The sequence below is a fragment of the Vulpes vulpes genome, chromosome 15 (genome assembly GCF_048418805.1).
Source record: "Vulpes vulpes isolate BD-2025 chromosome 15, VulVul3, whole genome shotgun sequence".
Classification (NCBI taxonomy): domain Eukaryota; kingdom Metazoa; phylum Chordata; class Mammalia; order Carnivora; family Canidae; genus Vulpes; species Vulpes vulpes.
In genome coordinates, this window is record NC_132794.1 from 1,576,242 (window position 1) to 1,603,908 (window position 27,667).

A 27,667-nucleotide genomic window follows, 5' to 3' on the forward strand; every position below is an offset into this window, starting at 1 on the left:
CGTGTGTGGGCGTGAGCTGTGGCCCCCTTTCCCCCAGCACAGCTTCTGGGCAGATGTTGCCGTGATGATGAGTTGCTGGACAGCTGGACCTAGAGGTGCAGGGGCCAGGCCGGCAGGTGGCACTGGCCACACCCTGAGCCCAGCAGGGCTGCCCTTCGCTGTCCCGCGGGCCTGCCAACAGCCGGTTGGCTTTACGACAGTGGGGTTAGCATCACATCCAGCAGGCAGCTCCCGACTGTGCTTCGGCCAGGCTGGCTGGGGGGGAGAGGCAAAGGCTCCCCCAGGAAATCTCAGAGAGGGTGGGGGGAAGAGTGGTCCTCTGGGGTCTGTGCTCCTGCGCTCCTCCCCAGGACCGTGTTTCCCGTGGGTGGGCCGTGGAGTGACTCGGGGAGCACCCGAGGTTAGAGCTCCGTGCCAGTGCACGGACCACAATGCCCCAGGCATCTGACAGCCGGAGGGACGTGGCCCCTGCCTGGGCTGGGAGGCAGGGCGGGAGCCCCCAGTGCCCGCCAGCAAGCGAGGAGCTGCGTTTCAAGGGGAGAGTGGCTGCTGACAGAGGGCGAAGCCTTACTCCCGGGGGACGGCCTCCGTGTGGTTCTCCTCCGGGGACCTGCCCGAAGGCGCACACGCTTCCCAAACCCCGAGGTCCGCGGGTTACAGGGCGCCCCGGGCAGGCAGCTCCGGCTTCCGTGCGCTCCGGGCCCCGCCCAGGAGTGGCGGCCTTAAGGATGACCCCGTATGTGGGTCAGAGCAGCACGCCCACATGTGGACCGGGTCACCTCCGCAATCCAAAGAGGCCCCCAAGTGTGGCAGCCCAGTGTCCACGGCGCTCAGGGCACTGCGCAGTGACCGTCCCTCTGGGGGACCTTCCCACACGCCCCGGGTGGCCAGACCCCCAGGAAGGCACCTGCTGGCACGGCCCCAAGGGGGGAAGGGTTCGGCGCCTGCCCTGGGCCACACAGGCGCTGACGAAGCGCCCAGCCATCGGTCCCCATCAGGCCTCGTGAGCTCAGGCTGATGTCACCGTCACCTCCAGTAACAGTGGGCAAGTCCCCACCGTGAGGCCGTTTGCCGCCAGGACTGGGAGACACGGGCGCAGCCTGTGCGGGGCCAGGGCCACGGCCGCCGAGCCTCGCTGCCCTCGGCATCGCCGCCTAATGGGTGGCGGGCGGCCCACAGCGGGGCTCGGAGCACCCGGCGCTGGCGGCCCGTGGGCACATCCGTGTGCTTCGGCTGCCACCCCCCGCCCCGGGTGATCTGAACGTCAGACGTGCGCTGCTCACGGTGCTGGTGGCCGACGGCCCCCGGGGACGGGGAAGGGCGGGTCGGGGAGACGGGCGCCTCCTCTCTGTGCCCACGTGTCCTCTTCTTGGAGGCCCCCTCTCACCCTGGGGTAGGGCCCACCCGTCCTTTTTATTTTTTGAAGATTTCATGTATTCATTAGAGGAGCAGAGGGAGAGGGACAAGTGGCCTGTGCTGAGCGCCGAGCCTGACGGGGCTCGATCTCACGACCCCGAGGTCATGACCTGAGCTGAAGGGAAGAGTAGGGAACTCACCCCCGGAGCCCCCAGGCACCCCGCCTCTTAACCTATCACCTCATTAAAGGTCCTGTCTCCACATAAGGCCACGCTCTGAGGTGTCAGTGCTCGGGCTTCCACCTGTGAATCCTGGGGGGTCACACTTCAGTTCACGGCGCCGGGGGACCCCCGTCTTCCACGCCCTGGCTGGTGCACGCGTCCCAGCCGCGCTCCTAGAGGTGTGCTGTCTCTGGTTACCGTCCCGGCAGCGGGGCGGGTGCTGCAGCTCCCGGGGCTTCGCCCTGCCCCCCTCTTTTTAATAAAGATTTTATGTATGTATGTGAGAGAGAGAGAGCGCACGCGTGCACGTGAGCCCCCGCACATGTGATGGGGAGGGGCGGAGGCAGAGGGAGCAGCGACTCCCACCGAGCAGGGCCCTGATGCGGGACCCCATCCCAGGACCCCGGGACCACGCCCTGAGCCCCCAGGCGCCCCCGTGGGTCTGCTCTGGTGCTCGCTCGCCTCCCTCATTCTGCCCTTTGAGGAGGGTGGTTTCCCGCGAAGTCAAAAGCAGGCACAGGGACTCACTTCGCTTTGTTTCCCTGTCAGAGACGGAGTCCCTTGGCCCGAGAAGCCGTGGAGTCTGGGTGCTGGTGTCCGCGGGCAGGGACAGGCACGCTGCGGAGGCCCCGGGTGGGGCGCGCTGGGTCCCCCCGCACTCGCCCCGCTCGGTGCGGGCCTGGGACTGCTGGTGCATCTGCACAGTGAGGGGATGTGGCCCCAGCCCCCCGCGGCCTGCGGGTGACACACGCTCACCAGCCCCCAGGGGCCCCTTCTGCAGGTCCTCAGGTACAAAGGTGGGCTTTCCGGGGAGCTTTTGCCAGTGGCTGCCCCAGGGGCTCAGCAGGGGGGACGCGCAGCCGCAGTGCCGCCCACTCTCTGGACCACAGGTCCCCGTGCCCCGGTTTGTGGGGCCAGAAAGATGGGGTTCCCATGAGGCCTTGCTGGCCTTTCTGCTGCCGGGTGCAGCCCCCTGACGGGGGGCTCTTGGAGAGGACGGGGTGAGCAAAGAGGCAGACGACCAGAGCCTGGCACTGGACCCCGTGCCTCGGGGTGCAGGGTCTTCTTCCCCAGCTGGAGGGACAGGATCTCCCTCGAAGGTTCTGCAGGTGGTGAGCCCTGCCACGCTGGGTCGTCCCCAGGCCTGAGCTGACAGGCGCAAGAGGAGGAATCCTTGAACGTCTTGAAGTCCGGGCTCCCCTCGTGGCCCGCGCCCACAGACTCCCGGGGCCTCCACAGCTGCCTGCCCCGCCTCGCCCACGCCTGGGGACTCGGCTTCGGTTCAGGAAGGTGTGTGTCTGGGCCTGGGCACGTGAGCACAAGTCCTGCGGGGGTCCGTCCCTTCACCGTCCTCGCTGTCCTCGGGCTCACCGGTCCTGCAACACGTGAGGTCCTTCTGGTTCTGGCTCCCCGGTGGCTGGGCGCAGCCAGCCCATGGATGTCAGGTGCGGTTTCCACCAGCTTCCACCAGGCTGTGCCCTGGCGCCTCATAGATGTGGAAACCCCGGTGGGTTTTCTGAGCCTGGATCTGGGCTGTGATGTCTTATTGCAGAAGACCTTTAGCAAACGTTTGTCCTGCCTCTTCAGACCCTCGGAGAGGGTTGGTGGCAGGGCTTCTGTTTGCTGTTTCCCCGGCTCCCTCGCATTTCTCCTCTTTGTTCTGCTCCGCGGATTCCTGGACTTAGCGGGAAGTTTACAGATTCCCTCCTGTGTCCACGAGCCGTGGAAGGCGCCCGTGGAAGGCGCCCGTGGAAGGCGCCCGTGGAAGGCATGCTTCCTCCGCGTGTCTGCAGGCCGGGCGCTTCCCGGGGGCCTTGCTCCCAGCCCCTCCCTTCGCGTCGCTGAGCTTCCCCGCAGGAGCCTGAACACGAATCCTGCCAGACAATCTAGCTTCCGGGTCCTGTCTGAATCTGGTTTTCATTTTCCTGTCTTGATTGTGGGTTTTTTTTCTCTCTTTTTGTGTGTATCCTTGTAATCGTTTCCTGAAAGACAGATGTCATCTGGAGGATGGCAGCCGCGGAGGTCCCGGCATTCCTCTCCGGCAAAGGGCAGTCCTCCTGCGTGGCTGCCGGTGGAGGGGCTGCGTCGGGGCTCCGGGTTCTGTGGCTGTGGCTTCTCTCGCGTCCACTGACACACATTCCTCCGGCATCACGTGCTGAGGCTGGAAGATGGTCTGCCGGAGGCAGCTTCTCCATTTCCTGCGTCACCTTCGGCTCTCGGGCTCCCCTGTGCACCCCCAGCTTGGCGACGTCTCTCCCTGGGACCCGGCACAGAGCACTCAGCGTGTTCCTTGGTGCTGGCTGTCCCGGTGCGGGGTGTGTGAGTGTACACACGTGTGTGTGTGTGTGTGTGGGGGGGGGGACTCTGTTGCCCTGGTCCAGCCCCACCATTATGCAGGCCTCATGTCCTTGGGTCTGGGTGGGACTTTTACAGGGATCCGTGTCCTCTCCTGGGACATCTTCAACATCTTCCCAAACCGCAGGAGGGGCGTCAGGCACTGGTGCGGATGAGGGCAGCTGTGGGGGGACTCGGCTTCCGTGGGAGCAGGCCGGTGGGGGGGTCGGGACATAAACACAGGGTGCAGCCGGCCCGGCTCTCTGATGGTTTCAGAAAAGCTGTGGCTTTACGGGTTGTCCAGCGTCTCTCGTTTGCAGACTGGGAGAATGAGTGTTCGAGCCTCCTGCCTCCTCCGCAGGACCCTGCCCCCTGGACGACTGGTCACTCGTCCATGACGTTCCCTTAGAGCCCTAATATGTAATTAAGTCTTATTCAGCTTCTCCGCGTGCTTAGTTTCTGCTGCGTAGTGTGCATTCCAGAAACATCAGGAAGGCGGTCACAGCACAGCCTGTGAGCCCCACAGCGGCCCCCCCCACCGGCAGGTGCACGGCTTCTGCTTGCCAGGCTGAGGCCACCATCGGGACTGGCCAGGGGACACGGGAAGCGGCTCGGGGTGAGGCTGGCGCCACCCTGAGACCAGTGGCCCCAGGGGTAAGGCCTCCCCCAGGCCTCTGTCCACCTGGAGCTGCGGGGCAGGGCCAGGCCTGGGAGGTCCGGGCGCACCTTGCCGAACCAGCACAGGCCGCGGCGGGGAGGGGGGCGGCCTTGGCGCACCTTCCTCCCCCGTCCTCCTCCCTGGACTCGTGGCTCCCCCGGGCCGGGGCGCCTCATGTGTCGCGCGGCCGCCTCCCGAGGTCCCCGTGACCACAGGGGTGGTTCCGCACGCTGGTCTGCGGCTTCCTTGTCCTCTGAACGACGCCCCTCACCTGGGGAACGAGAGGGTGCGGGTGCCCCTGGGCTTGGCCGCGCTGCGCAGGGGAGGGGGAGGGGCAGGGCCGGGGAGGGGCAGGGCCGGGGCCGGGGAGGGGGGGGGGGTGGGGGGGCAGGCCCTTGGCAGGCCGGATCGCGCTCAGCCTTGTCGCTGGGCCCCACGAGCGACCCCGCTCCCGCTCCCGCTCCCGCTCCCGGGGTCCTGAGCGCCTCCAACCCTTTCCCCTCCTCATCCTTCTGGTGCCCGAGCGCGCCCCGCCCCCGCCCCCGGGCCCGCCGTGACGCACTCCCCGACCCGGGAACCTCGGCCCGGCCGAGCGCGCGCCCGACGCCCTGGGCACGCGCCTCGTGCACGCGCGCCCGCCACGTGACCCCTCGGCAGCCAACCGGCGCGCGGGGACTCGGGGGCAAAGCGCGGCCCCGCGAGCAGTTGCGGCGGGAGAGCGGCGGGCCCGGAGCCTGATCGCCCGCGCCCGCGCCCGCGCCGCCCGCCTCCCCGCCGCTCCCGCCGCCGCCGCCGCCGCCGCGCAGCCATGTCCGAGGAGAAGCCCAAGGTAAGGGCGCCGGGCGCCGGCCGGGACCCCGGGCCACCCCGCGCCCGCGCCGCCCCCGCCGCCCCCGCCGCCCCCGGCCCGCGCCCGGCGCCCTCCGCGACCTCGGGGTGCGCGACCGGCCGCAGGCGGCGTCTGCGGGGCTGCCCCGCGCCCCGGGCCGCCCGCCCCTCCCCCCGCGCGCCGCTCCCCTCCCCCTCCGGCCCGGCTCCGCCCCGCGGCGCGCCCCGCCCCGGCCCCGCCCCGCGGCTAGGCCCCGCCCCTCCTGGCCCCGCCCCGCGTCCCACCCAGGCCCCGCCCCGCGGGCTAGGCCCCGCCCCTCTCCCGGCCCCGCCCCGCGTCCCACCCAGCCCCCGCCCCTCCCGGGAGCCCGGCCGGGCCGGCTTATGACGCAGCCGCGGGGGGCGGGGCCGCCTCGGTTGGGACCGCACCCGCCGTCCCGGGGCCCGACCGCCTCCCCGCTCCCCTCCCCCCTCCGCGACCGGGTCCGGGTCCGGGTCCTCTCCGCGACCCCGCCGTGCACCCCAGCACCCCTGGCTCCCAGGGCCGCGCCGCTCCCCACCTCTCCGCGGAGCCCTCGCGGCGCTGCTGCCCGCCCCGCCCCGCCCCCGCCCCCCTCCCCGCGGGTCCCGCTGCGGCCGCGGGGGGCTCCCAGCTTCCCGTCGGGCCTCCCGTGTGCGCTCCCCTCCCTTATTGGTCGCGTCGCCGTCGCCGCTCTCCGAGGGTGCGTCCGCCTCTCCATCACGTCCCCCCGCGCGCCCTGCCCGTCCCCTCCCCGCCGTCCCCCCCCCGCGCCCCCTGCCCGTCCCCTCCCCGCCGTCCCCCCCCCGCGCCCCCTGCCCGTCCCCTCCCCCCCCGCGCCCCCTGCCCGTCCCCCCCTCCCCGCTGTCCTCCCCCGCCCCGTGCGCCCCCTCCCCGCCGTCCCCCCCCTGCGCCCCCTGCCCGTCCCCTCCCCCCCCCGCGCCCCCTGCCCGTCCCCCCCTCCCCGCTGTCCTCCCCCGCCCCGTGCGCCCCCTGCCCGTCCCCTCCTCTCCCCCCCCCTCCCCCGCCCCCTGCCGTCCCCTGGATCTGCGCTCATCCCTCCTTCCTGGGCCCTCTGGGGCCTGCTCCTCCCGTTCTTAGCAGGGTCTGAAGTTCCGTTAACTGCTCTTATTAAAAACAGGTATTTGAAGCTTTGGGTCTACGTCTTGGGCGCCTACACTTTTGTCAAGTGGCAACTCAGCAGAGTCGAGTACTTGGGACGTGGGTTTCTTGTGATAGTGGAGCTTGTGCCCCTGGGCACTGAGCCTGGAGCCTGGGGGCCTGGGGACACGCGGGAGTCGAGCGGGGTGGGGCTCGCTGCGATCTCAGGTCACGCTCCACGACGGCGTCCTCACTCCAGATGCAATTGCAGCTGCCCTGGCCTCCTCCGCTCAGCCTGTGCCCGTTCTTCTCTGGGGTTGCTGTTCATCCAGGGCAGTACTGGTGCCTGTGCGGGTGCCTGTGCGGGTGCCTGTGCGGGTGCCTGTGCAGGTTTCTGGGGGCTTCCTTTTGCGGAGGCTTGACTGCAGGAAATGGAGCAGCCTGACGTCTTGAGCGCGCTTGCCCTGAACTGCGGGGCCGCCCGCCACGTGCCAGCTGTCGGGGAAGCCGAGCACAGGCTGCGCCTCCCGAGCCCGGGGAGCTGGGCAGGAGGGCAGCAGGCACCCCAGGCCGTCCTGCTGGTGGGAGGAAAACCTGGGGGGCAGTTGGGGACAGCCCCTGCCGCCTCTGGGTAGCTGACGCAGGGGGACCCTAGTGATTTGTGGTCAGTGTTGCTTTTCCTTTACTCCTGCCCTCTGGGGGCCCGGGACAGGCCATTCCCAGTGTCCTTCCCTAGGGAGAGGGGCTCGTGGTGGTCCCTGCCTGCCGCCTCCTGCTGCCCTGCAGCCACTGCCCCGTGTGCCCATTCTGCGTTCCGGCCCCGTATCCGTGCGTTTTGGCACATTCGTATCTTTTTGTTGAAAAAGCAGATAGTGTCTCTACCCACGTGCAGAAGAATGAAGCTGGACCTTTACCTTACACCGTATACAAGAGGCAAGTCAGAGGGGCTCGGGGGCCTAAGTGTTGAGACTAGAGCAGTGAAGCTCTTAGGACACAACGTAGGACAGGCCTTCCTGACCTGGATGTGACAGCAGAGGCCAGGCCACCAGAGCACAGCGGACCCGGAGCTCGGGCAGCCCAAGGCTCCATCACGGGGGCAGCAGCCACCGCCCGGGGGGGGGGGGGGGGCGGTTTGCGACTCCGTCTCTGATCACGGGCTGCTGCCCAGAGAGCCTAGAGCGCGGCTCACACTCCGAGCCAACAAGAACTGTGTTCACAACCGGACACGCTCTCGAACGGGCGCCTCTCCAGAGGAGGTGCACACGTGGCCACACGCGCACGGAACGCGCTCGTCCACCACTGAGCAGAGAAACGCAGATCAAAGTGCGGTAAAACGCCAGCTCCCACCCACGGGGCGGTGCTTTCCCACACCGGACACACTCACGCTGGGCGGGAAGGCAAAGCGGGCGGTCAGCGCAGAGTTCGTGCCGGTGTTCCTAAAAGCATTAAAACTAGAAGCAGCATATGGACCTGCAATCCTGGTTCCCGGTATTTGCCCCCGAGATCAGAAAGTGGGATCTCCAGGAGATACTTGTCCACCCAGGCTCGCCGCAGCATTACTGTGGAAGTCACCCCGTGTCCGTGGACAGATGGCGACAGTGAACACAGCCCACCCACGCCGTGCGTGGTACTCGGCCCTGGCAGGGCAGTGAACCCTGACCCCAGCCGTGCCGCGGTCAAACCTTGAGGACGTCACGCTACGTGAGATAAGCCAGTCCCAAAAGGACAAATACTGTGTGATCCACTTTTTTTTTTTTTTAAGATTTACTCATTTATTCATAAGAGACCCAGGCAGAGGGAGAAGCAGGCTCCATGCAGAGAACCCGATGTGGGACTCAAACCCGGGGCTCCAGGATCACGCCCTGGGCTGAAGGTGGCGCTGAACCTCGAGCCACCCGGGGATCCCTGTGGGATCCACTTTTATGGGATCTGTAGAGGAGTCACTATCACAGAGACAAGGAATGGGGGGGGGTGCTGGGGAGACGCGGTTGGGTTCAACGGCACAGAGGTTCAGTCCTCAGCGTGAACGGGGTTCTGGAGACGGCCTTGGTGAAGGTTGTAGGACGTTTAGACCAACCAAAGGGGGTGAAGTGGTGGCTTTTACGCTAGGTTTACGTTCACACAGAAACGTTGGGAAAAGAATAATACCTCTAAGTAGATATAAAGGCGGTCGCCTGGTTTGGATCCTGGAACAGGAACAGGACAATAGTGGAAAACTTGGCGACACGTCAGGGAGGCTCGGAGTCCCACTGCCGGTGGTGAGCGGCGCTGGCCCGGGCGGCAGGGGCAGTGTGGCGTGTGGCGCGGGGTGTTGGCCCAGGGCGGTGCGCACCCCCGGCCCCGACAGCTGCGCCTTCTCTCTTAGCGTACACTTCTCTAAATGTACAACATGAAGCCTTTATTTGAAAAAAGGGCCCGGCAAGTATGGACACCTCATCTCCGGGGAGCGAGGGGGTGCTGCCCCGGCCCCGGGTCCCACGTGTTGCCCACGGCGGAGTCACGGGGAGGGGGTCCCCGCTGGTGCCTGCACGGCTGTGGAGGACGATCCTGTCTTGTGGCGGGGGTCCTGCTGGGGTCCTGCCTCCCGGGGCCGCTTCTCGGGTCGGCTCCCCCCACGGGCTCCCCACCCCAAGGGCGTGGCCCAGAGAGGTGGGTGCGTGTGACGGGGATGGGCGCACCGTGTCCAAAAGGACTCGTGCCAGCTGGATCGTCCGCTCAGAGTAAAGCCTCCCGCCTTCCCCGGCGGCGCCAGCTAAGCGATGCGGCCGAGCCCGCAGGAGCCACCCTGGGTGCCCCTCCCGCACCTCCCAGAATCCAGCTCTGGGACCCGGGCGCCCCGGGGGGCCCGCCGTCCTGAACCCCAGCTCCTTGCTTCATTCCAGCTGTGCTTCCGGGCCCTGTGCCGCCCCAGTCACGATCATTTGGGGCTCGGACAGCATCACAAGTGTCAGAGATGCCACCGGGGTGGGACCGCTGCAGGGGGGCAGGGGGCGCCCCTGGCCTGCCCATCCTCCACGGGGCCTGCCCCCCCCATCCTCACCCGGTGTGTGCCTGCCTGCGGGCGTGTGTGTGCACCGTCCTCTCCTGACAAGGAGGGCTTCGGGGTTTCTCGAGAGTCCCTAAGTGGGTTTTTCCCTCCAAAGCCTCCGTAGGTGTATGCTGTGCCCCTGCACGCGCCCACCCACCAGAGGGGTTCGTTCCGCGTGGACGTGAAGCCCTCATGTGTGCGACCCCGGGCTGTGGGGGAGTCGGGAGGGGTCATCGCTGAGACTCCGGCCCCGCCGCCTGGAGCGCAGCGGCCGGTGGCTGAGACCCGGTGTCCGTGTCCTTGCAGGAGGGGGTGAAGACGGAGAACGACCACATCAACCTGAAGGTGGCCGGGCAGGACGGCTCCGTGGTCCAGTTCAAGATCAAGAGGCACACGCCGCTGAGCAAGCTGATGAAGGCCTACTGCGAGAGGCAGGTGCGCCTGTGCCCCGGGGCCTGCGGGCCACGGCTGTCCCGGGGGCGCGTGTGCGGGTGCTCCTGTGTGCGTGTGCCTGCGTGTGTGCTCGTCCCTGTGCATGTGTGTGCCTGCGTGTGTGTACTCGTCCCTCGGTGTGTGCATGTGTGTGTGCATGTGTGTGCCTGCGTGTGTGTACTCGTCCCTCGGTGTGTGCATGTGTGTGTGCATGTGTGTGCCTGCGTGTGTGTACTCGTCCCTCGGTGTGTGCATGTGTGTGTGCATGTGTGTGCCTGCGTGTGTGTACTCGTCCCTCGGTGTGTGCATGTGTCTGTGTGTGTGCCTGCGTGTGCGTGCTCATCCGTGGTGGCCGTTTCCTTCTGCCGTCAGAGCATCAGCCCTGTGTCCGCGGACGGGCCAGGCCGCCGGCTCTTCCCCGAGCGGGGAGCGTGGGGCGTGCCCTCCGGCGGCTGCTGGGAGCGCGGTGGCTCAGGCTGTCCCTGCAGGTGCAGCGCAGTAGCTGTGGGTCTCCCTGCTCCTGCGTGCCGCAGCTGGGCCACGACTGAGACACGGCCTTGGGGGCTCACGGGGGGCTTGATTCTTGCCCTTGCTCACGAGCATCTGCGGGTCGCCGCAGGTCCCGGTTGTCGTTATCAGCGTCTGGACAGATGTGTGGCTCACACGCATCGGTGCTTCCAACCTCGCTGTCCTTTGTCCTCATTCGCACACCAGGCCTCTCCGCGCCACCCGCGTCCCCCGCACGGTGGCCCGTCGCATGTCGCTGTGTGGTGGGGGCGCGGGCTCCGGGGCGCCCTGTTCCTCTGCGCGGACGCTTTGTCAGGCCTGGCGCTGTGTTGTGGTCGACATGGTGGGTGAGCCACGTCCCAGTCCTCGCCCCCCCCCCCCCCCCGGCCGAGCCTGCCAGCCTTGCAGCCACCTCCCTCGTTCTTCCCAGGCCAGGGTGTCTCTGTTCCTGGGTCTCCGTGTTTTTGGCTTCCGAGGTGATTTTCCCCACGGGAGGTGGAAACTCTGCTCTGGGACAAGCCCTCTGCGCGCATCCCTGCCCGCTCCCTGCAGGACATGGCCCTGGGCCGCGCGGGTCCTGCCGGGGAGGCGCCGTCCGCTGGGTGGTGCAGTGGGCTTGTGGCGACAGCTCGTGTCTGGCTTGTGTCTCATGGGCCCAGCTGTTCTGCTGGCCGTTGTGCGTGGTTTTCCGGGAGGTCCTGTGAAGTCATTGCTCGTATTCTCCACGCACCGGGCGGGGGGCGTGTCCCTGTGCTTCAAGCTGTCCCGCTGCACTGTGGTGTGACTGTCCTTGCAGAGCCACCTCCGAGTCTTTCCGGAGACTTCTTTGGCCGCCATCCTACGTATTTTCTGGGTTAGTCCGGCTTCGTCCTGTTTCGCGGAGCGTGTCTTCCAGTGTCTTGCTCCGCAGTGTCCTTGGGGCGCGTGGGGCTGCAGGCGACTTCCCCGTCACAAACCTTCGCGCTTCACCGTTGGCTGCACGACCATTTCCAGGTTGAAATTCGTTTTTGTCTTTTGGGCCCTTCGCGTCCTTTTCTCGTTGCAGCGTTGGTGCGGACGTTCAGTGACATTCTGGTTCTCTGTCCTGTGAGGTCACTTTGCTCTTCTCTGGGAGCTTTCGGGATCTGTTCTTGGGCCCCAAAACCTCACTCTCAGGGGCTTGGAGGCACATGATTGTACCGGTCACTTTCCTGGCACTTTTTCCTCTTTCTTTCTTTTTTTCTTTCTTTTCTCTTTTCTTCCCTTCTTTCCCTCCTTCCTCTCCTCCTCCGATCCATCCATCCATCCATCCATCTCTGCACCCGTCTTGGGGCTTGAACTCACAACACCGAGGTCAAGGGTCACAGGCCAGGTGCCCCTTGTTTTTGTTGAGGACACGTGGCCGCGGTGGGCGGTCCTGGGATGCCGGGCCCTCTGTCGTCCCGTGCGCCGTGTTGGGAACGCCGTGTACCCTGCTGTCACCCCTCCTGGAGCTGACGCTCGGGATCGTTTCCGCCCGCCTGGCATCGGGCTTTGCTATTGCTCTTGGGCTTCTTTCTGGGAGGGCCCTTCAGCCTTGGTTCCCACGTTGCGTGGATAGTCTTGCTTCTGTCGTGACTTCTCGTATCCACACGTTCTTCGAGGCGTTTCCTCTCCCACCCGCACCCACCTCTTGTGTTCCATGTCCCCGAGGGTTGCAGGTGCCTGTGTGGCCTCCGTGCCCCATCCTCCGCGCCTACCCTTCCTTTCCTCCTCACCGGCTGGACGGTTCACGCATCCGAGTCTTCACGGTCCCACGTCCCTGCTGAAGTGCTCGAGCCCGAGAACCACACCCAGCAAGCTGGCGAAGAGCTGCAGGCACTGAGCCCTGCCCCGTGGGGGCGAGCTGCCAGGGTGGGTGGGTTGGGGGGTCGCAGGTGTTGCAGCCTGTGAGTCACTAGGTTTCCCAGAAGCCGACCTGCCAGGCCCGTCTGCCCTGGGGGTGCGGCCGGACGGGGCAACAGGGCTCGGCGGGTGGCTGGCGTCCAGGCCGGTCCCTGGTGTCCTGAGCCCAGGGCTCCAAGCCGACCTTCCCTGTGCTGGGGACAGTGCATGGCCCATGCGGCTGGGGGCCCGAGTCGGGGTCCGGTGGGGCCTATCCTGTCAGCTTCCAGGGGCCTCCGCGGTCGGCCGGTGCTCATCTGTGCGGCACAGATGCCATGGGTGGGCCCCTGGGCTGTGGGGCCCCGCGTGTTGCCCCGCCCCGACCTCGGGGTCGTCCCCACTGCCCTGCGGCTCTCCCAGGGCCAGTCCTGTCCTGCTCCCTTCATCCTTGTCATTCGTGCCTGAACGTTTAAGTATCTTTTCTGGAGGGAGCGGAGCGGAGATGCCGGTCTCAACACTGCCTGTTCTGTTTAAGTAAAATCAGGATTGCTTTTTATTTTATTTTTTAAAGATTTTATTTATTCATGAGACACAGAGAGAGAGAGGCAGAGACCCAGGCAGAGGGAGAAGCAGGCTCCCTACGGGGAGCCCGATGGGGGACTCGATCCCGGGACCCCAGGGTCACACCCTGAGCCCTGGGCAGATGCTCCACCGCTGAGCCCCCCCCCCCCGGGCGCCCCGTCATTGCTCTCTAAAGGAGACGCTCGGCTTCCGGGCCACGTCCGCCTGCCCTCGGGACCCACGGCTCACGGCCCGGCCTGGACGGAAGACGCTCCGCTGCGGCCTCCCTGGGCCCAGCGGTCCGGGCCGCCTCCCGCTCGCAGGCTGTGCTGGGACCCCGGGCTCACCGGTCCCCGAAGGCTTGTCGCCCAGAGGTTCTGGGGGGCGGTGCCGGCCACGCGGAGCCTGTCCCTGGAGGGAGGTGAGGGTGCGGCGGGCAGGACGCGGGCCCGGGCCTGGGCTGGCTGCTGGGCCGCGCAGGAGACACCCGTAGGCCACCGAGGAGTTTTAACAACAGGGTGGGTCGAAAGTTCGTTCAGAATCCTAAGGTTTTGAGATACGTGTTTTATTTTCTGGAATGAACGTGTCACCTGGAGATTTCTAATGATAATCGGTCTTTCTTTTCAGGGCTTGTCGATGAGACAGATCAGGTTCAGGTTTGACGGGCAGCCGATTAACGAGACGGACACCCCCGCGCAGGTACGACAGGTGGCGCTGCCAGTGGCTCCTGCGGTCCGCGCGGGGCCACTGCCCTCGGCTGCGCTGCTCCGAACGCTGCTCACGGGGCTCCTGCGGGAAGCTTTACACGTCTTCATGGTTTTCAACTATTAGGCTATTGAATTTTTAAATGTTGGAGTTCAGTTTTTCAAATGAGAAGAATGCACTTGGTCAGACATCCTGCTCCGTGCTGGGGGGCGGGGCGGAGGCCCGGGGGCCGAGCAGGGGGCCCGGGGTCACTACCAGGCCTGGCCAGTTCCCCGCTCCTGCAGCCCCTCCCGGCGCCCACCCCTCGGATCTGGACACCAGATTGCAGCCACATCGCTGGCCCGATCTTGTGCCCTTCAGGATTTACGCACGAGGGGTGAGGGCGGAAGGGACGGGCCGTCATCCTCAGTCACGCGGTGTTTGCTTGCTGCCCACCACACGCCCGCCCCGTTGCTGCGCCTCACGCTGGGGCGACGGGGCGATGGGGCTTCGGGCCTGGAGCAGGAGGCCGAGTTCAGTGGGGCTGCGGCCATTGTCGGCCTGGTGACCTCGTGATCCAGAGCCACCCACCCTCGAGCCTCCGTCTTCTCCGTCGGTAAAGTGGGGAGGACGCCTGTTTCTGTCCTGCACGGAGCTGTGAGCATCAGTCTGATCAGTTCACGTGACAGCACCACGCAGCAAGAGGCTGGGTGCGCCGCCCTGGGGACCCTCACCCTGCTCACGCGGGCTCTGGGCTGCAGGGGGGACGGGGCAGGCTGTGTGTGTTGCTCTGGGGACCCTCACCCTGCTCAGACGGGCTCTGGGCTGCAGGAGGAGGCCGTGTGTGCCGCTCTGGCAACTCTCACCCAGCTCACATGGGCTCTGGGCTGCGGGGGGAGGGCGTGTGTGCCGCCCTGGGGACCCTCACCCTGCTCATGTGGGCGCTGGGCTGCAGGGGTTTCCTGGGGGCTGGGGGGGTGGAGGGGCACCCAGGCTCCCCCTCCTGCCCGTCATCTGGCTGCTGCCCAGGGTGTCTGAGCCGGGGAGGGGCCCTGCCCTCCCAGCCCTACTCCTGTCCCCTCTGAGAATGTCCCTGGGACCCAGGACTGCTTCCAGCCTCTAGTCTGAATCGGCAGAGCTTTCTTTTGTTCCGAGGATGGACAGAGATCAGGGTAGACGTGTGCTCCCTGTGCCAGAAAGAGAAAGCTGTTTGCACCATCCCTGCCGTGGTCGTGAAGGGCAGGAAGGGGTGCAGTGGGCAGAGCCAGCGTGTCCCTCGCTTTAGCACATCCTCCTTGTGTGACAGGGCTCGCTTTGGAGTCCACGGGCACAACCCCTGCACTTGTCACGAAGAGTCCACGCCATCCGTTACGTGCTCCTCAGTGGAACACGATTTTGTGTAGTTTGGTAAAAATTTTCGATGCTTGTTTTTTAATGAGACTCATTTTTTCTTTGTAAAGGTTTTATTATTTTTTAAGTCATCTGTATACCTAGTGTGGGGCTTGAACTCATGACCCTAAGCTCACGAGTCTCATTCTTTAAGACTGAGTCAGGCAGGCGCCCCAGAGGCTGCTTTTCTATCCGAGTCCTTAGCTCCGAATATCCTTTTGTGAGTTCTGTGAGGGGCATCTTGGTGGGTGAACGGGCTTGTTGGAAATCCCAGCCGAGCGCTGTCCCGGCACGGTGCACCTGAGGACAGGTGTGGTGGGGATGGCGTTCCCGGGGGTGGGGGGGTGGGGGGGGGACAGCGCAGTGAACCTTCGGAGTCGTCCAGGTGAGCATCGCGCGTTCTGGGATCCCAGGAAACTAACTGCTCTCCCTCTCTCGCCGCCGCACCCCCGCCAGCTGGAGATGGAGGACGAGGACACCATCGACGTGTTCCAGCAGCAGACGGGAGGCGCGCAGGAGAGCGGCTGGCCCTAAGGGTGCCGCCTCTGCAGGGACCGTCCCCACGTGTCCTCGTGCTCGCACCTGCTGTGGAATAGTGAACCCGTGACCATGCCAATCACAGAGGAGTCTGCGGAAACCCGAGGACAGTCACCAGAATTACTTTCCTCTCTGACGTTTTGCAAGGGCAACTCAGAACTCTGCGGGGGGAGGGCGCCCACAGCTGAAGTCAGGCCAGTCACACTTGTCTCTGTTGGGGGGAAAGGAGTGGTGAGGGTGTTGGGGTTCGTTTGCTTTCATTTTTGTTTTTTCCTCCCTCTATCTTTTGCCCCCAAATGTGTGGTCTGAATGTCCACTTTTAGTCTAGATGGGGATCTGACCCCAGGTGTTGACCCCCCACCCCACCCCCACCCCAGTTTATTCCAGTGGAGACCTCACGGCACCACAGTGGGGCTGCTTCCGTTGGACGAGTTTTGGGGCCGGTTTGGGGATGGGAAACAATCTTTCACGACGTCATACAGGCACAGGTATCTGAAATGGTAAATACTGCATTTCAGGAAATAGTAAAGTCAGAGGGAAAATACTGGAAGGCTTTTTAAAAGGTGAAAAGGAAAATAAGCAGGTCTTTCAGACCCTTGGCCCCGATGGCGAAGGAAGCCAGCCCCACGCGTCTCACTGGGCCCTGGGGCCGTGGCTGCCCGTTTCTCCTCTGGGCAGTTAAGGTCTCTATACAAAATCCGGATTCAGCACTGCTGAGTTGGCAGCTGTTTTTGCGTGAAAGACCTGCCTCAGAGCGTGTTGGCGGTGGAGCCCCTGCAGCGGTGACTTGGCGTTGCCCTCGTGGACGTGGGCTGCGCTGCTTTCCCAGTAGGTGTGGGGTGTACGCTTTAGGACGTGGTTTCGTTCTGTACCAGTTACACGGCTGCTTCTCCTGCTGCTGCGTGCGCACCCACGGCCGCCGGTCCTAGGCCCCGAGCGGGACCGCGACATCGTCCCTCACCTGCCTGAAATCTTGCCGAAGGCCTTTGCGTTTCCTTTGTGTTCTGCTGTCCGGGCGAGGGTGGGAGGTCGGCTGGCTCTGTTCTGTTTATTCACCAATTTGTACATGATTTGTTGTCCTTTGCTACTGTAAACAGTAAATATAGTTTGCTATTCTGTCTCTGGGCGTGGATTACAGCTGCGTGTGGCCGAGGGGGCGGACCGTCCCCGTTCTGCGTCTGGGCGAGCCACTGGGGCGGCCACTGGCATCCTGAGCCCAGGTGGGGAGGAGTAGGTATGTCCCTGGACCCTCTGCATGCCGCAGGTCGCCTGTGCCAGGCCTGGGTTTCCTGCCCATGGCTGCATCTGCTGCAGTGCCCTGGCCTTGGCTGTGCCCACCGGGCATCACGGCCTCGCCTCTCCTGGGGTCCTGGGTACAGGGGGCGTGTGAATGTGCACGTTAGTCTGGGCTTCTCAAGGTTTTTGCTGTTCGAACCTAAAGACTCTTCCTTTGTGCACTGCATCCCACTCACTTGCGTGAAGTCAGTACCGGACCACGGCTCTCTAGGCCTCTGCCCTGACAGACGCAGACCTCGCAGGCTGCTTTGCATTGTTTTTTGTTTTTTAAGATTTTGTTCATTTATTCCTGAGACACACAGAGAGAGGCAGAGACACAGGCAGAGGAGAAGCAGGCTCCCTGCGGGGAGGGACGTGGGCTCCACCCTGGCCTCTGGGTCACGCCCTGGGCTGGAGGCCTGAGTCCCCCCCCTCCCTCCGGGCCGCCCGGTTTGCCGCCTCCTTAACTGTGACCCAGGTCAGCAGATGCCGCCTCCCGGCCGCGTCCTGCAGCTGCATCCCATCCTCGAGCAGGAGCCGCTCCTTGCCCTGGGGCCGGGTTTCCAGGTTGCAGGACACCCCTGACAACAATGAACCAGGGACGCGAATGGGCTCTACAGGTGGAGGCGCAGGCGGCACGCGAACCTGCTGGGGCTGAGGACTCCCGGGAAGGCGCAGGTGCGTGGCGGAGCAGGGCACGGCCGGGCCGCACCGGGGCTCAGAAGCAGCAGCACGTCCAGCCCCCGGGGCCAGTGGGGACCCGCCGGCCGCCGCTCCCCGCAGCTGACGAGCCAGAGGCAGGGGATCCGGGCCCTCCGCGGCCCTGGGCGGCAGGTGAGCGCCCCAGCGGGCCTTTGCCGCTTTGCACCCTCGGAGGACGCGCAGACCTGGGGAATCCGAGCTCCTGCGGGGCCGGGCCGGGCCGCCCGGGGGCTCGGGGACGTCGGACCTGCTCCCCGCGCCGTCCTGCCTAGACCGCGCCGGGCCGGGGGCGGGGGAGGGGGCGGGGCCGGGGCGGGGGTGCGGGGGAGGGGGCGGGGCCGGGGCGGGGGAGGGGCCGGGGCGTGCACTGCAGCGGGCCCGCGGGGGCTCCGGCCTCCGAGACGGGGGGGCGGGCGGGGACCAGGCCCACGGAGCAGCAGGCCCCACGCAGGGGCCCGACCCGGCGAGGCGGCGCCACACGGCCGAGCCCCCCCGGCTGCCCACGGGGTCCTCGCCTCTCGGGCCTCCCCACGGGGACACAACCGAGAACAAGCAGCGTCAACGGGTCCGCCCGGTCCCGCCCCCCGTCCCCGCCCGTCCTCCGTCTCCCTCCCCGCCCCCCCGTGACGTAACAGGCGGCGGACCCCGACCCTCCGCGCCCCCCGCCCCGGCGCCCGCTTGACCGTCCGTCCCGGGCCCGCGTCCCCGCCCGCGGCTCAGCGGCAAGGGCCCGGCGCCGGGAGCCGCAGCCTCGGGACCCCGCGGGCGGGACGTCGCGGCCACCGCGCCTGCGCAGCTCCTCGCCGCCCGCCCCACCGCGCAGGCGCCCCCGCGCCCCGGAAGGACTTCTGCGGCCGCGGCGACCCGGAAGCGGCCCTGCGGCGGGCGGGAGCGAGAGCGCTCGGGGCCGGCGGACCGCTCGGCTGTTGCCCGGACGATGGCGGGGACGGCGCTCAAGAGGCTGATGGCGGAGTACAAGCGTGAGTGCGCGCCCGCCCCGCCCCCGCCTCCCGCCCGCGCCCCGGCACCTCCCGACCTCCCGGCCCCGGCCTCCCCCGCCCCCGCCCCGCCCCCATCCCCGCGCCTGGTCCCCCGCCCTGGCCCCTGACCCCTGACCCCGTGACCCTCCGCCCCCCGTCCCGCCCCGGCCCTCCTCCCGGCCTGGTCCTCACTGGGGTCCCGGCGGCCCCGTGTCCCGGCCGCGTCGCGAAGCCCTGGGTCAGGCCCCGGGTCGGAGGGGGGACAGGGCGGCCGAGGGGCGGCGGCGGACCCCTGGGGCTCGGGCCTGCACGGGGCTCCGGGTGCGTGCGGCGGGGCCAGCGGCCGCCGAGGAGCTACAGCCAGGAATGCTCGAGGGAGACAGAAACCGCACGTGGTGATGCGTCCGGGGCGAAAGGTCAGGGGGGCCCGCCCGACGGGGCCGCCGCCGTCCCCCGCCCCTCCCAGGGCCCTGCTCGGCCGCTCGGTGCTTCCCGAGCCCGCCGCGCGCTGGGATGTTTGGGGAAGCAAAGGGAGAGGCCACAGCCCGGGACGTTTCCAGCGGGACGTCCCCTCGGAGGAGCTGCCCGCGGGGCTGCTGGGGGCGGCGGGCGGCTGCTTGGCCCGCTGGGCCCGCCCGCTGGCCTCGACGGCCCGGCCCAGGGCGGAGGTCCTGCTCCCAGGGTGCCGGGCCGCTCTGGGCGCTGCGGGAACGGGCTGCTGTTCCCACGGCGCTGGGGGGACGTTCGGAGGGAAGTGGGACGTGCACCAGAGTGACCGGTACCTGCGCGGGCTCGGCCTCAGCAGAGTGTCCGGCTCGGGGGCGTCCGCGTCTGGCGGGAGCAGAGCCGGCGGGTCCCTGCCGTCCCGCTGGGTGTTTCCAGACTGTCCTAGCCGTGTAGCCGGCGTCCACACTGCGGGCAGGCTTTACTCTCTCCCGTCTCCCGTCCGTGGGGAGGGGATCGATTCAGCCTCCAGGGGAATCCGGTCCAGGCCGCTGCTTGGGTGCAGACTCTGCGTTGTCGAACTGCGTTTCCTGAGGGTGCTCGCGGTAGCAAAGATCGCTTTTCCTTTTACTGTATTTACGAAAACCTCGTCTGAGTCCGACCTGCTGTAGGTTTGCAGTGACAAGATGCAGATCACACCTGACCTCCAAGTCTGCATCGCAGAAGTGTAACGTGGGCGTTTTTACATGTTTTTGTGTGGCATTCTGGGGTATATGTGGAAGGCACAGCCCTGAAGATGCCCCCCTCGGCTTGCTGGCCCCTACTCATCCCATCAGACGCAAATCCAGCGCTGCTGTGAAAGGCGTAACGCACAGGTTCCAGGAGAGCTGACTTACAGGGAGGGAGATTAGCCTGGATCGTTAGGGTCTGGCCCCAAAATCACAGGAGGAGCTGAGACCATGGAGGAAGGCAGGAGAGGTGAGGCGGGAGGGGAGGCTCCCCTGCTGTGGCTGGCTGGGAGGATGCACACATGGCCAGGAACAGAAGCACGCGGTGGCCCACGGCACCTGGGACTGACTGCTGGGTGCTGGCGGTCGGGATCCTGGAGCCTCCGTCCCACAGCGGCAGGGACCCGGGTTCTGCCTGGAGCCTGAATGAGTTTGGGGGGACGCCTGCCTTGATTGCCTTGTAAGACTCGAGGCAGAGAACTACCTCCCTCTTCTGACATATGGAAACTGTAAGGTCATCGGTGGGTGGTGTTTTAAGCCATTGAGTTTGTGGTGACAGCAGTAGAGAACGGAAACAGTGTGTGTCTGAGGGGAGTTCTGTTGTTGCTGTATCTTAGAAACATAAAATTCCATTTCATGATCCTCATCTTTTGTGAATTAGCCTCTAGTTTGTCTTACCATATGGGTGACATATCCATTGTAATTGTGGATTTTATAGAAACAACCTCTCTGTGAAATGGGGTTTCTTTATTTATTCATGAGAAACAGAGAGAGAGGCAGAGACACAGGCAGAGGGAGAAGCAGGCTCCATGCAGGGAACCCAATGTGGGACTCGATCCAGGGACTGCAGGGTCACACCCTGAGCTGAGGGCAGATGCTCAACCACTGAGCCCCCCAGGCATCCCTGAAATGTACTTCAGTAGATTATTGGGATAGGGTTCAGGGATACTTTTCATGTTGGGGAATAGACCCAGAACTGTAGAAATTTAGGGGTGGTGGTGGAACCTTGGCTAGGATTCTGTTCAGCCTCTGGTTTTTCACATTTTGCAGGAAATTGAGTAATAAAGGCAAAATGATTTGCCTACGTTCTTCGGACCAGGAAAAAGCTGTTAGAAAAAGAACCGAGATTTTTTTTTTTTTTTTTAATTTTAAAAGTTATTTTAAAGTAGGCTCCACATCCAGCATGGAACTCAGTGCGGGGCTTGAACTTTTGACCCTGTGATCAAGACCTGAACTGAGATCAAGAGTTGGACAGTTAACTGACTGGACCATCTAGCTGTCCTAAACCAATATATTTTATTTTATTTTTTAAAGATTTTATATATTTGTTAGAGAAAGCGAGCAAGCACAGGAGCGGAGGCAGAGGGAGAAGCAGACTCTCCCCTGAGCAGGGAGCCTGACTCGGGACTCGATCCCAGGACCCAATCATGACCCGAGCCAAAGGCAGACGCTCAACGTTTGAGCCACCCAGGCGCCCCAGAACTTGTGTATTTTAAATGGGATCTTTTCTTGACGTTTTCTTGTCACACAGCATCCAGCCTTTCCGAGAAGTGTCAAAAATAGAGTTAGGTATTGGTTTGGGGGGTCTCCTTTAACAAAGGAGCACAGGCCGAGTGGCTTAACAAAACAGAAGTTTGTTGTCTCTCTGTCTGGAGGCCCGAAGGCCCAGGTCCAGGTCGCCTTTCTGCCCGGCCACACCCTGGGGGCTTTCGGGAAGAATCCATCCTGGCCTCTTGCAGCTCCTGGTGGTTGCCAGGAGTTCCTGCTGTTCCTTGGCTGGGGGCCGTGTAACTCCCATCTCAGCCGTCGTTGTGGCTTGGCTGGCTTCCCCGAGGGAGGTGCCAGTCAGTGGTAGGACTCACCCCAGTCCAGTGTGACCCCATTTTTCCTGGAGCGCATGCGCAGACAAGGTCCCACGCACAGATTCTGGGGGACACACGCAGCCTCCTGCCCTGTGGAGTAGCCTCGGACGTGAATGTGCAGAACTGGGCACCTGCTCCTCCCTTCGCAGTGCTGCTCCCACAGTGTCTGTGTCTCAGTTGCTTCCCGCCACAGCCCTCCAGTTTTTTGGGCTCAAAACCTTAGATTTGCCCTTGATGACTCCTTTTGTTTTATATTCACATGTCACCTGTCGTCCTGGAGACCCACACTGGTCCATGCCACTCACCTGTGGCCTGGATGACTGCCGGGACGGTCCTGACAGGTTTTCTGCTTCTGCTCTTGTCCCGCTTTGTTCTGTCCTCAGCACAGCAGAAGATGCCATTAAAGCTCGTCAGGTCACGTCCCTCTGCCCAGGACCCTTCGTGGCGGCAAGAGCCAAAGTCCTGGCGATGACCCCTGCCTCTCAGTTCATCGGTCCCCTGCACTGCCAACCCGACTGGCCAGGTCATGGGCGCATGTCTCCCCTGGGCAGCACTCCCAGCACTCATGCCCTGCTCCCCCCACCCTGGAGAAACCTCCTCTGAACCCCTGGACTCCACGTGTCCTTCTGGTTACTGTCCTCTTTCCTGGCAATATGTCTTTTGAGCTTCTCATAACAACTCTTTATTATGAAGGGAAATGTGTAAGAGTAAATGTGTATGTTCAGATGAAGAGTGAATGGACATCTGTACCGCGGCACCCAGCTTAGGCATCAGCACTAGCAGTTAACCTAGAAATCTTCGTGCTCCTTCCCTCCAGCCCTGCAACTTACCGCTGCTGAAATTTGCTGACTGGCTCCTTTCCTTTTCTCTGTCTTCTTACCGCTTAGTACACTTCTAAGCAACATACTGTGTAGTTTTGCCTGTTGTACTTAATAATTGAGATGGACTCACACAGGTGTGTTCTCACAACTTTCTCTGAGCACTTTATGCAAGGTCTGTATCTGGAGTGTGATACAGTCACGGAGCCCTCCCGTGATCCATCTTCCTGGATGATGCCAGACCGGTTCCCTGGGCGGCTGCCCCGGGCACAGCGCTTTGAATGTTCACGGACACCTTGGTGTTGGGCAGGGTCTATTTTTACCAACCTGGTGGGTGAGGTGCGGTTCCTTGTGGTTTTGTGTGTTGTGATTGAAGTTGAGCATCCTGTCACGTTTATAGGTGGTTTGTATTTTTTCCTTTGTGAAATCTGTTTGAGTCTTTTACCAAATGTCCATAGAGTGGTTTGTCTTTCTCTTACTGATTTGTAGGTGTTCTTTGTATATTGTCTATTCCTTTATAGATCCCTAATCCATTGTTGGCTACATAGAAGTATTTTATCCCTGTTTGTGCTTTGCCCTTTCGGTCTTTGTGGTGTCTTTTTTTCCCCCAGCCATCTTTTTTTTTCTTTTTTTTAATAAGCAGCTTTGTTAAGGTATAATTGACATTCAATAGGTTAGTATACTTTAAGTGTACAGTTTGATGAGTTTTGGTGGATGCACACGTCCATGAAGCTATTGCCACAATCCGGAGGATGGGTGTAACCACTGCCCCGTGAAGTCTCCTGCTTCTAGAATCCACCTCTCCTGTGCCTTCCTGTGCCCCCAGGTCCCAGGTGACGACCAGCGGATCTGCTTTGAGTCACCATAGATTGTTTTGTCTTTTGTCAGGATTCTTTCATCCAGCGTAATTCTGTAGCCTCCCATCCTCCCAAGTAATGTCCCATTGTTGTATGCTCAGTCCGCAGCATATGGGTGGTTTCTAGTTCTTGGTTAATACAAATAAACCTGCAGGAACATTGGTGTGCATGTCTTTCTGTGGACATACACTTTCATTTCTCTTGGGTAAATGGGTCACCTGTGAAGTTCATGTTTAATTTTTAAAGAAACAGCCAAACTGTTTTCCCACGTGGTTGTACCATTTAACATTTCTACCAGGAGTGTAGTAAAGAGTTCCAGGGCCTTCACTACTTTGTCTGCACTTGGTTTGTTTGTTTGTTTATTTATTTATTTGCACTTGGTTTTTAAAATTTTAACAATTCTGTTGTGTGTTCAGTGGTATTTCATTGTAGTTTTTAATTTTTTTCATTTTTAAGATAATTTATTCTACAGTGTTCTGTGTTTATTTTTTAAATTAAAATTTTAACTTAAATTTATGTAAACTAAAAAAAAAAAAAACCCAAACCAGAACAATTCACTCATTTCTCCCATTTTTCCACTCCCTTGCCTCTGGCAATCCCCAATCTGTTCTTTGTATGTATGTCTTTACCTTGTTGTTTTATGTATATACATATATACACGTATACATATTTGTATATAGTTAAAATTTTATGTGTACGAAAGGTCATACTGTATTTGTTTTTCTGTATCTGACTTACTTCACTTAGCATGATGCCCCTTCCAGGTCCATCTGTGTTTTTGAAAAAGGTAACAATCCCCTTTTTATGGCTGAGTAATATTCCATTGTATATAGGCTTACCTTGGAGATATTGTGGGTTGGGTTCCAGACCATCACAATAAAGTGAGTATCACAATAAAGTTGGTCAAGTGAATTTTTTTGGTTTCTCAGTACATAGAAAAGTTATGTTTACTCTGTACTGTAGTTTGTTAAGTGTACAACAGCATGTGTTAAAAAAGCAATGTACATACCAGTGTTTTCCCCATTGTATATTCTTGGCTCCTTTGTTGAAAGTTAATTGTCCACATATGTGTGGATTTATTTCTGGGTTATTTTATTCCATTAACCTATGTGTCTGTTTTTATGCCATAGCATTGTAGAACTGTAAAATCAGTGTTTTAACTGCTACAGGTTGTGATACAGTTTGAAGTCAAAGAGCGTGATGCCTCCAGCTTTGTTCTTCCTCAAGTTTGCACTGGTTATTCTGGGTCTTTTATGGTTCAATGCAATTTTTAGGAGTGTTCTGTTTTTTGAAAAATGCCTTTGAATTTTGATAGGGATTATATTGAATCTGTATATTGCTTTGTGTACATTGCTTTGCCCATGTAGTCCACATTAAAACGTGGCCATTTTGATAGTATTAATTCTTTCAACCCATGAGTATAGAGTATCTTTCCATTTGTGTCTTCGGTCTTTCATTAATGTCTCCTGATTTTCATTATACAGGTCTTTTACTTCCTTGCTTAAGTTTATTCCTAGGTATTCTATTCATTTTTGTGCAATTATTGATGGGATTCCTTTCTTAATTTCTTTTTTTGATAATTCACTATTAATGTATGATGCAACAGATTTTTGTGTATTGACTTTGCATGTATCATGCAACTTTACTGAATTTGTTTATTCTAACAGTTTTTTGATGGAGTCTTTAGGATATTTTATGTATGTCAGTTGCAGATAGTGACGGTTTTACACGTTCTTTTCCAGTTTGGATGCCTTTTATTTCTTTTTCTTGCCTAATTGTTCAGGCAAGGATTTTTAATACTCTGTTGACTATGAGTGATAAGAATAGGTATCCTTGGGGCAGCCCAGGTGGCTCAGTGGTTTGGCGCTACCTTAGGTCCAGGGCGTGATCCTGGAGTTCCGGGATCAGGTCCCACATCTGGCTCCTTGCAGGGAGCCTGCTTCTCCCTCTGCCTGTGTCTCTGCCTCTCTCTGTGTCTCTCATGAATAAATAAATTTTAAAAATCTTAAAAAAAAAAAAAAAAGAATAGGTATCCTTGTCTTGTTCCTGATATTATAGGAAAACCTAGCTTTTCACCATTGAGTATGGTATTGGCTGTGGGTTTTTCATATATGGCTTTTATTATGTTAAAGTATGTTCCATCTCTGCTTACTTTGTTGAGGGTTATCATAAATAGATATTGAGTTTTATCAAATGTTTTTCTGCATCTATTGAGATGATCATATGATTTTTAACCCACATTTTGTTAATGTGGTTTATCTTATTGACTGATTTGCAGATGTTGAACTATTCTTGTATTGCTGGAATAAATCTCACTTGATCATGGTGTATGATTCTTTTAATATATTGTTGAATTCGGTTTGCTAATATTTTTTTGGGAATTTTTGCATCTGTGTTCACCAGGAATATTGGCCTGTAATTTTCTTGTGGCATTCTTGTCTGGTTTTGGTATTATGGTGAAACGATAAAATGTTCCCTCCCCTTCTGTTTTCATTTTTGCTTCTTGTTCGTTTGTGTGTTTGTTTAGAAGCCTTTGAGAAGAACTGGAATTAGTTAATTCTTCCTTGCACGTTGGGTAGAATTCACCAGTGAAGCCACCTGGTCCTAGACTTTTGTTTGTTGGGAGGTTTCTGATTTCTGATTCAGTCTCTTTAACAGTAATCCGTCTGTTCAGATTTTCTATTTTGTCATGATTCACTCTTACTAGGTTGTGTGTTACTAGGAATTTATCTATTTTTTCTAGGTTGTTCAGTGTGTTGGCATACAGTCATCCATAGTAGTCTCTTATGATTTCTCATTTTATGTTTTTGAGTTTTCTCTACATTTAACTTCCTGAGTCTAGCTAAAGGTTTGTCAGTGTTATCTTTCCAAAGAACCAGCTCTTAGTTTCATTATTTCTATAGTCTTTTTAGTCTGTTTCATTTATTTCTGTTCTAATGTTTGTTACTTCCTTTCTTCTACTAACTTTGGGCTTAATTTATTCTTTTTCTGGTTTCTTGAATTATAAAGTAAGGTGGTTTATTTGAGATTTTTTCCTGTTTCTTGAAATAGGCATTTATTATTATGCACTTCTATTTACTTTTTTTTAAGATTTTATTTATTTATTCATAAAGACACAGAGAGAGAGAGAAAGAATGGCAGAGACATAGCCAGAGGGATAAGCAGGCTCCATGCAGGAAGCCCAGTATGGGACTCGATCCTGGACAGGAAGCCCAATGTGGGACTTGATCCCAGAATTCCGGGATCACGCCCTGAGCCCAAGGCAGATGCCCAGCTGCTCAGCCACCCAGGCGCCCCTGAACTTCTCTTTTAGAACTGCTTTTGCTGCATACATTTTAGTATGTTACATTTCCTATTTTTTTTAACTTTTTGTCTCAAGGTTGTTTTTTTTTTAATTTCTTTTGATTTCTTCTTTGACTCATTGATTATTCAGTAGCATGTTTAATCTCCATATATTGTGAACATTCCGGTTTTCTTCATGTAATTACTTTCTAGTTTCATATTGTAGTCAGAAGACATATTTTATTCATTTTTTTTAAAGGAGTTTATTTACTTATTAATGGGAGACACACTGAGGCAGAGACACAGGCAGAGTGAGAAGCAGGCTCTCTGTGGGGAGCCCGATGCGGGACTCGATCCCAGGACCCTGGGATCACCACCTGAGCTGAAGGCAGACACTCAACTGCTGACCCACCCAGGTGCCCCCCCAAAAAGATACTTTATATGATTTCCATCCTCCTAAATTTGTTAAGACTTATTTTGTGTCCTAACATGTGGTTTTCCTGGAGAACGTTCCACTTACACTTAAGAAGAATGTGTATTTGCTGCTTTTGAGTGGAATGCTCTGTACATATTTGTTAAAATGTGTCCTTTAAGGCCAGTATTTTCTTATTGATTTTCTGTATGTAAGTGGGGTATTAAAATCCTCCACTATTGGGGATCCCTGGGTGGCTCAGCGGTTTAGTATCTGCTTTCGGCCCAGAGCGTGATCCTGGAGACCCGGGTTTGAGTCCCACGTCAGGCTCCATGCATGGAGCCTGCTTCTCCCTCTGCCTGTGTCTCTGCCTCTCTCTCTCTTTCCCTCTCTCTCTCTCTCTCTCTCTGTCTCTCTTGAATAAATAAATAAAATCTTTAAAAAAAAAATAAAATCCTCTACTATTATTGTAGTACTGTGTGTCTCTTCCTTTAAGTCTGTTAACATTTGTTTTGTATATTTAGGTGCTCGTGTGTGTTGGGTGCTTAAATACTTACAAATGTTATATCTTCTTGTTGGATTGATTCCTTTATCATTATATAATTCTCTCTCTTTTATTACAGTCTTTATTTTAAAATCTATTTTGTCTGTTATAAGTATAGCTGCTCCAGATTTTTTTGTTTCCATTTGCCTCTTTATTTATCCCTTCACTTTAGTCTGTGTGCCCTTATATCTGAAGTGAGTCTCTTTGTAGATGGGTCTTTTATTTATTTATTTATTTATTTTTTAAGATTTAATTTATTTATTCAT

At 59.5% G+C, this 27,667-nt stretch overlaps 2 protein-coding genes across 6 annotated transcripts in view; both read left to right on the top strand.

The window, feature by feature from the left end:
- The first annotated feature begins 5,237 nt into the window (after window positions 1–5,237).
- Window positions 5,238–16,617, top strand: SUMO3 (small ubiquitin like modifier 3). The gene is made up of 4 exons (XM_072739051.1): window positions 5,238–5,398; window positions 9,852–9,980; window positions 13,515–13,586; window positions 15,417–16,617. Exons 1-4 carry the CDS (start codon window positions 5,378–5,380, stop codon window positions 15,492–15,494), a joined length of 300 nt encoding a protein of 99 aa, XP_072595152.1. The 5' UTR covers window positions 5,238–5,377; the 3' UTR covers window positions 15,495–16,617.
- Window positions 16,618–17,263: 646 nt separating this feature from the next.
- Window positions 17,264–27,667, top strand: part of UBE2G2 (ubiquitin conjugating enzyme E2 G2) — a 38,408-nt gene continuing 28,004 nt past the window's right edge. The window contains exon 1 of one of the 5 annotated variants that reach the window (XM_072739047.1): window positions 17,264–17,450. In XM_072739047.1, the coding sequence (XP_072595148.1) occupies window positions 17,363–17,450 (88 nt within the window). In that variant the 5' untranslated portion in view covers window positions 17,264–17,362. Of the gene's footprint in view, window positions 17,451–17,531; window positions 17,607–18,294; window positions 18,455–18,732; window positions 18,871–27,667 lie in introns of those variants that run through there. The other 4 variants (XM_025985504.2, XM_072739048.1, XM_072739050.1 and 1 more) reach the window with 4 other exon arrangements.

Coding starts and splice junctions, on each gene's coding strand:
- SUMO3 (XM_072739051.1), top strand. CDS start 5,378: ATGTCCGAGGAGAAGCCCAAG. Junction 5,399..9,851: donor TGTCCGAGGAGAAGCCCAAG/GTAAGGGCGCCG, acceptor GTGTCCTTGCAG/GAGGGGGTGAAGACGGAGAA. Junction 9,981..13,514: donor AGGCCTACTGCGAGAGGCAG/GTGCGCCTGTGC, acceptor CTTTCTTTTCAG/GGCTTGTCGATGAGACAGAT.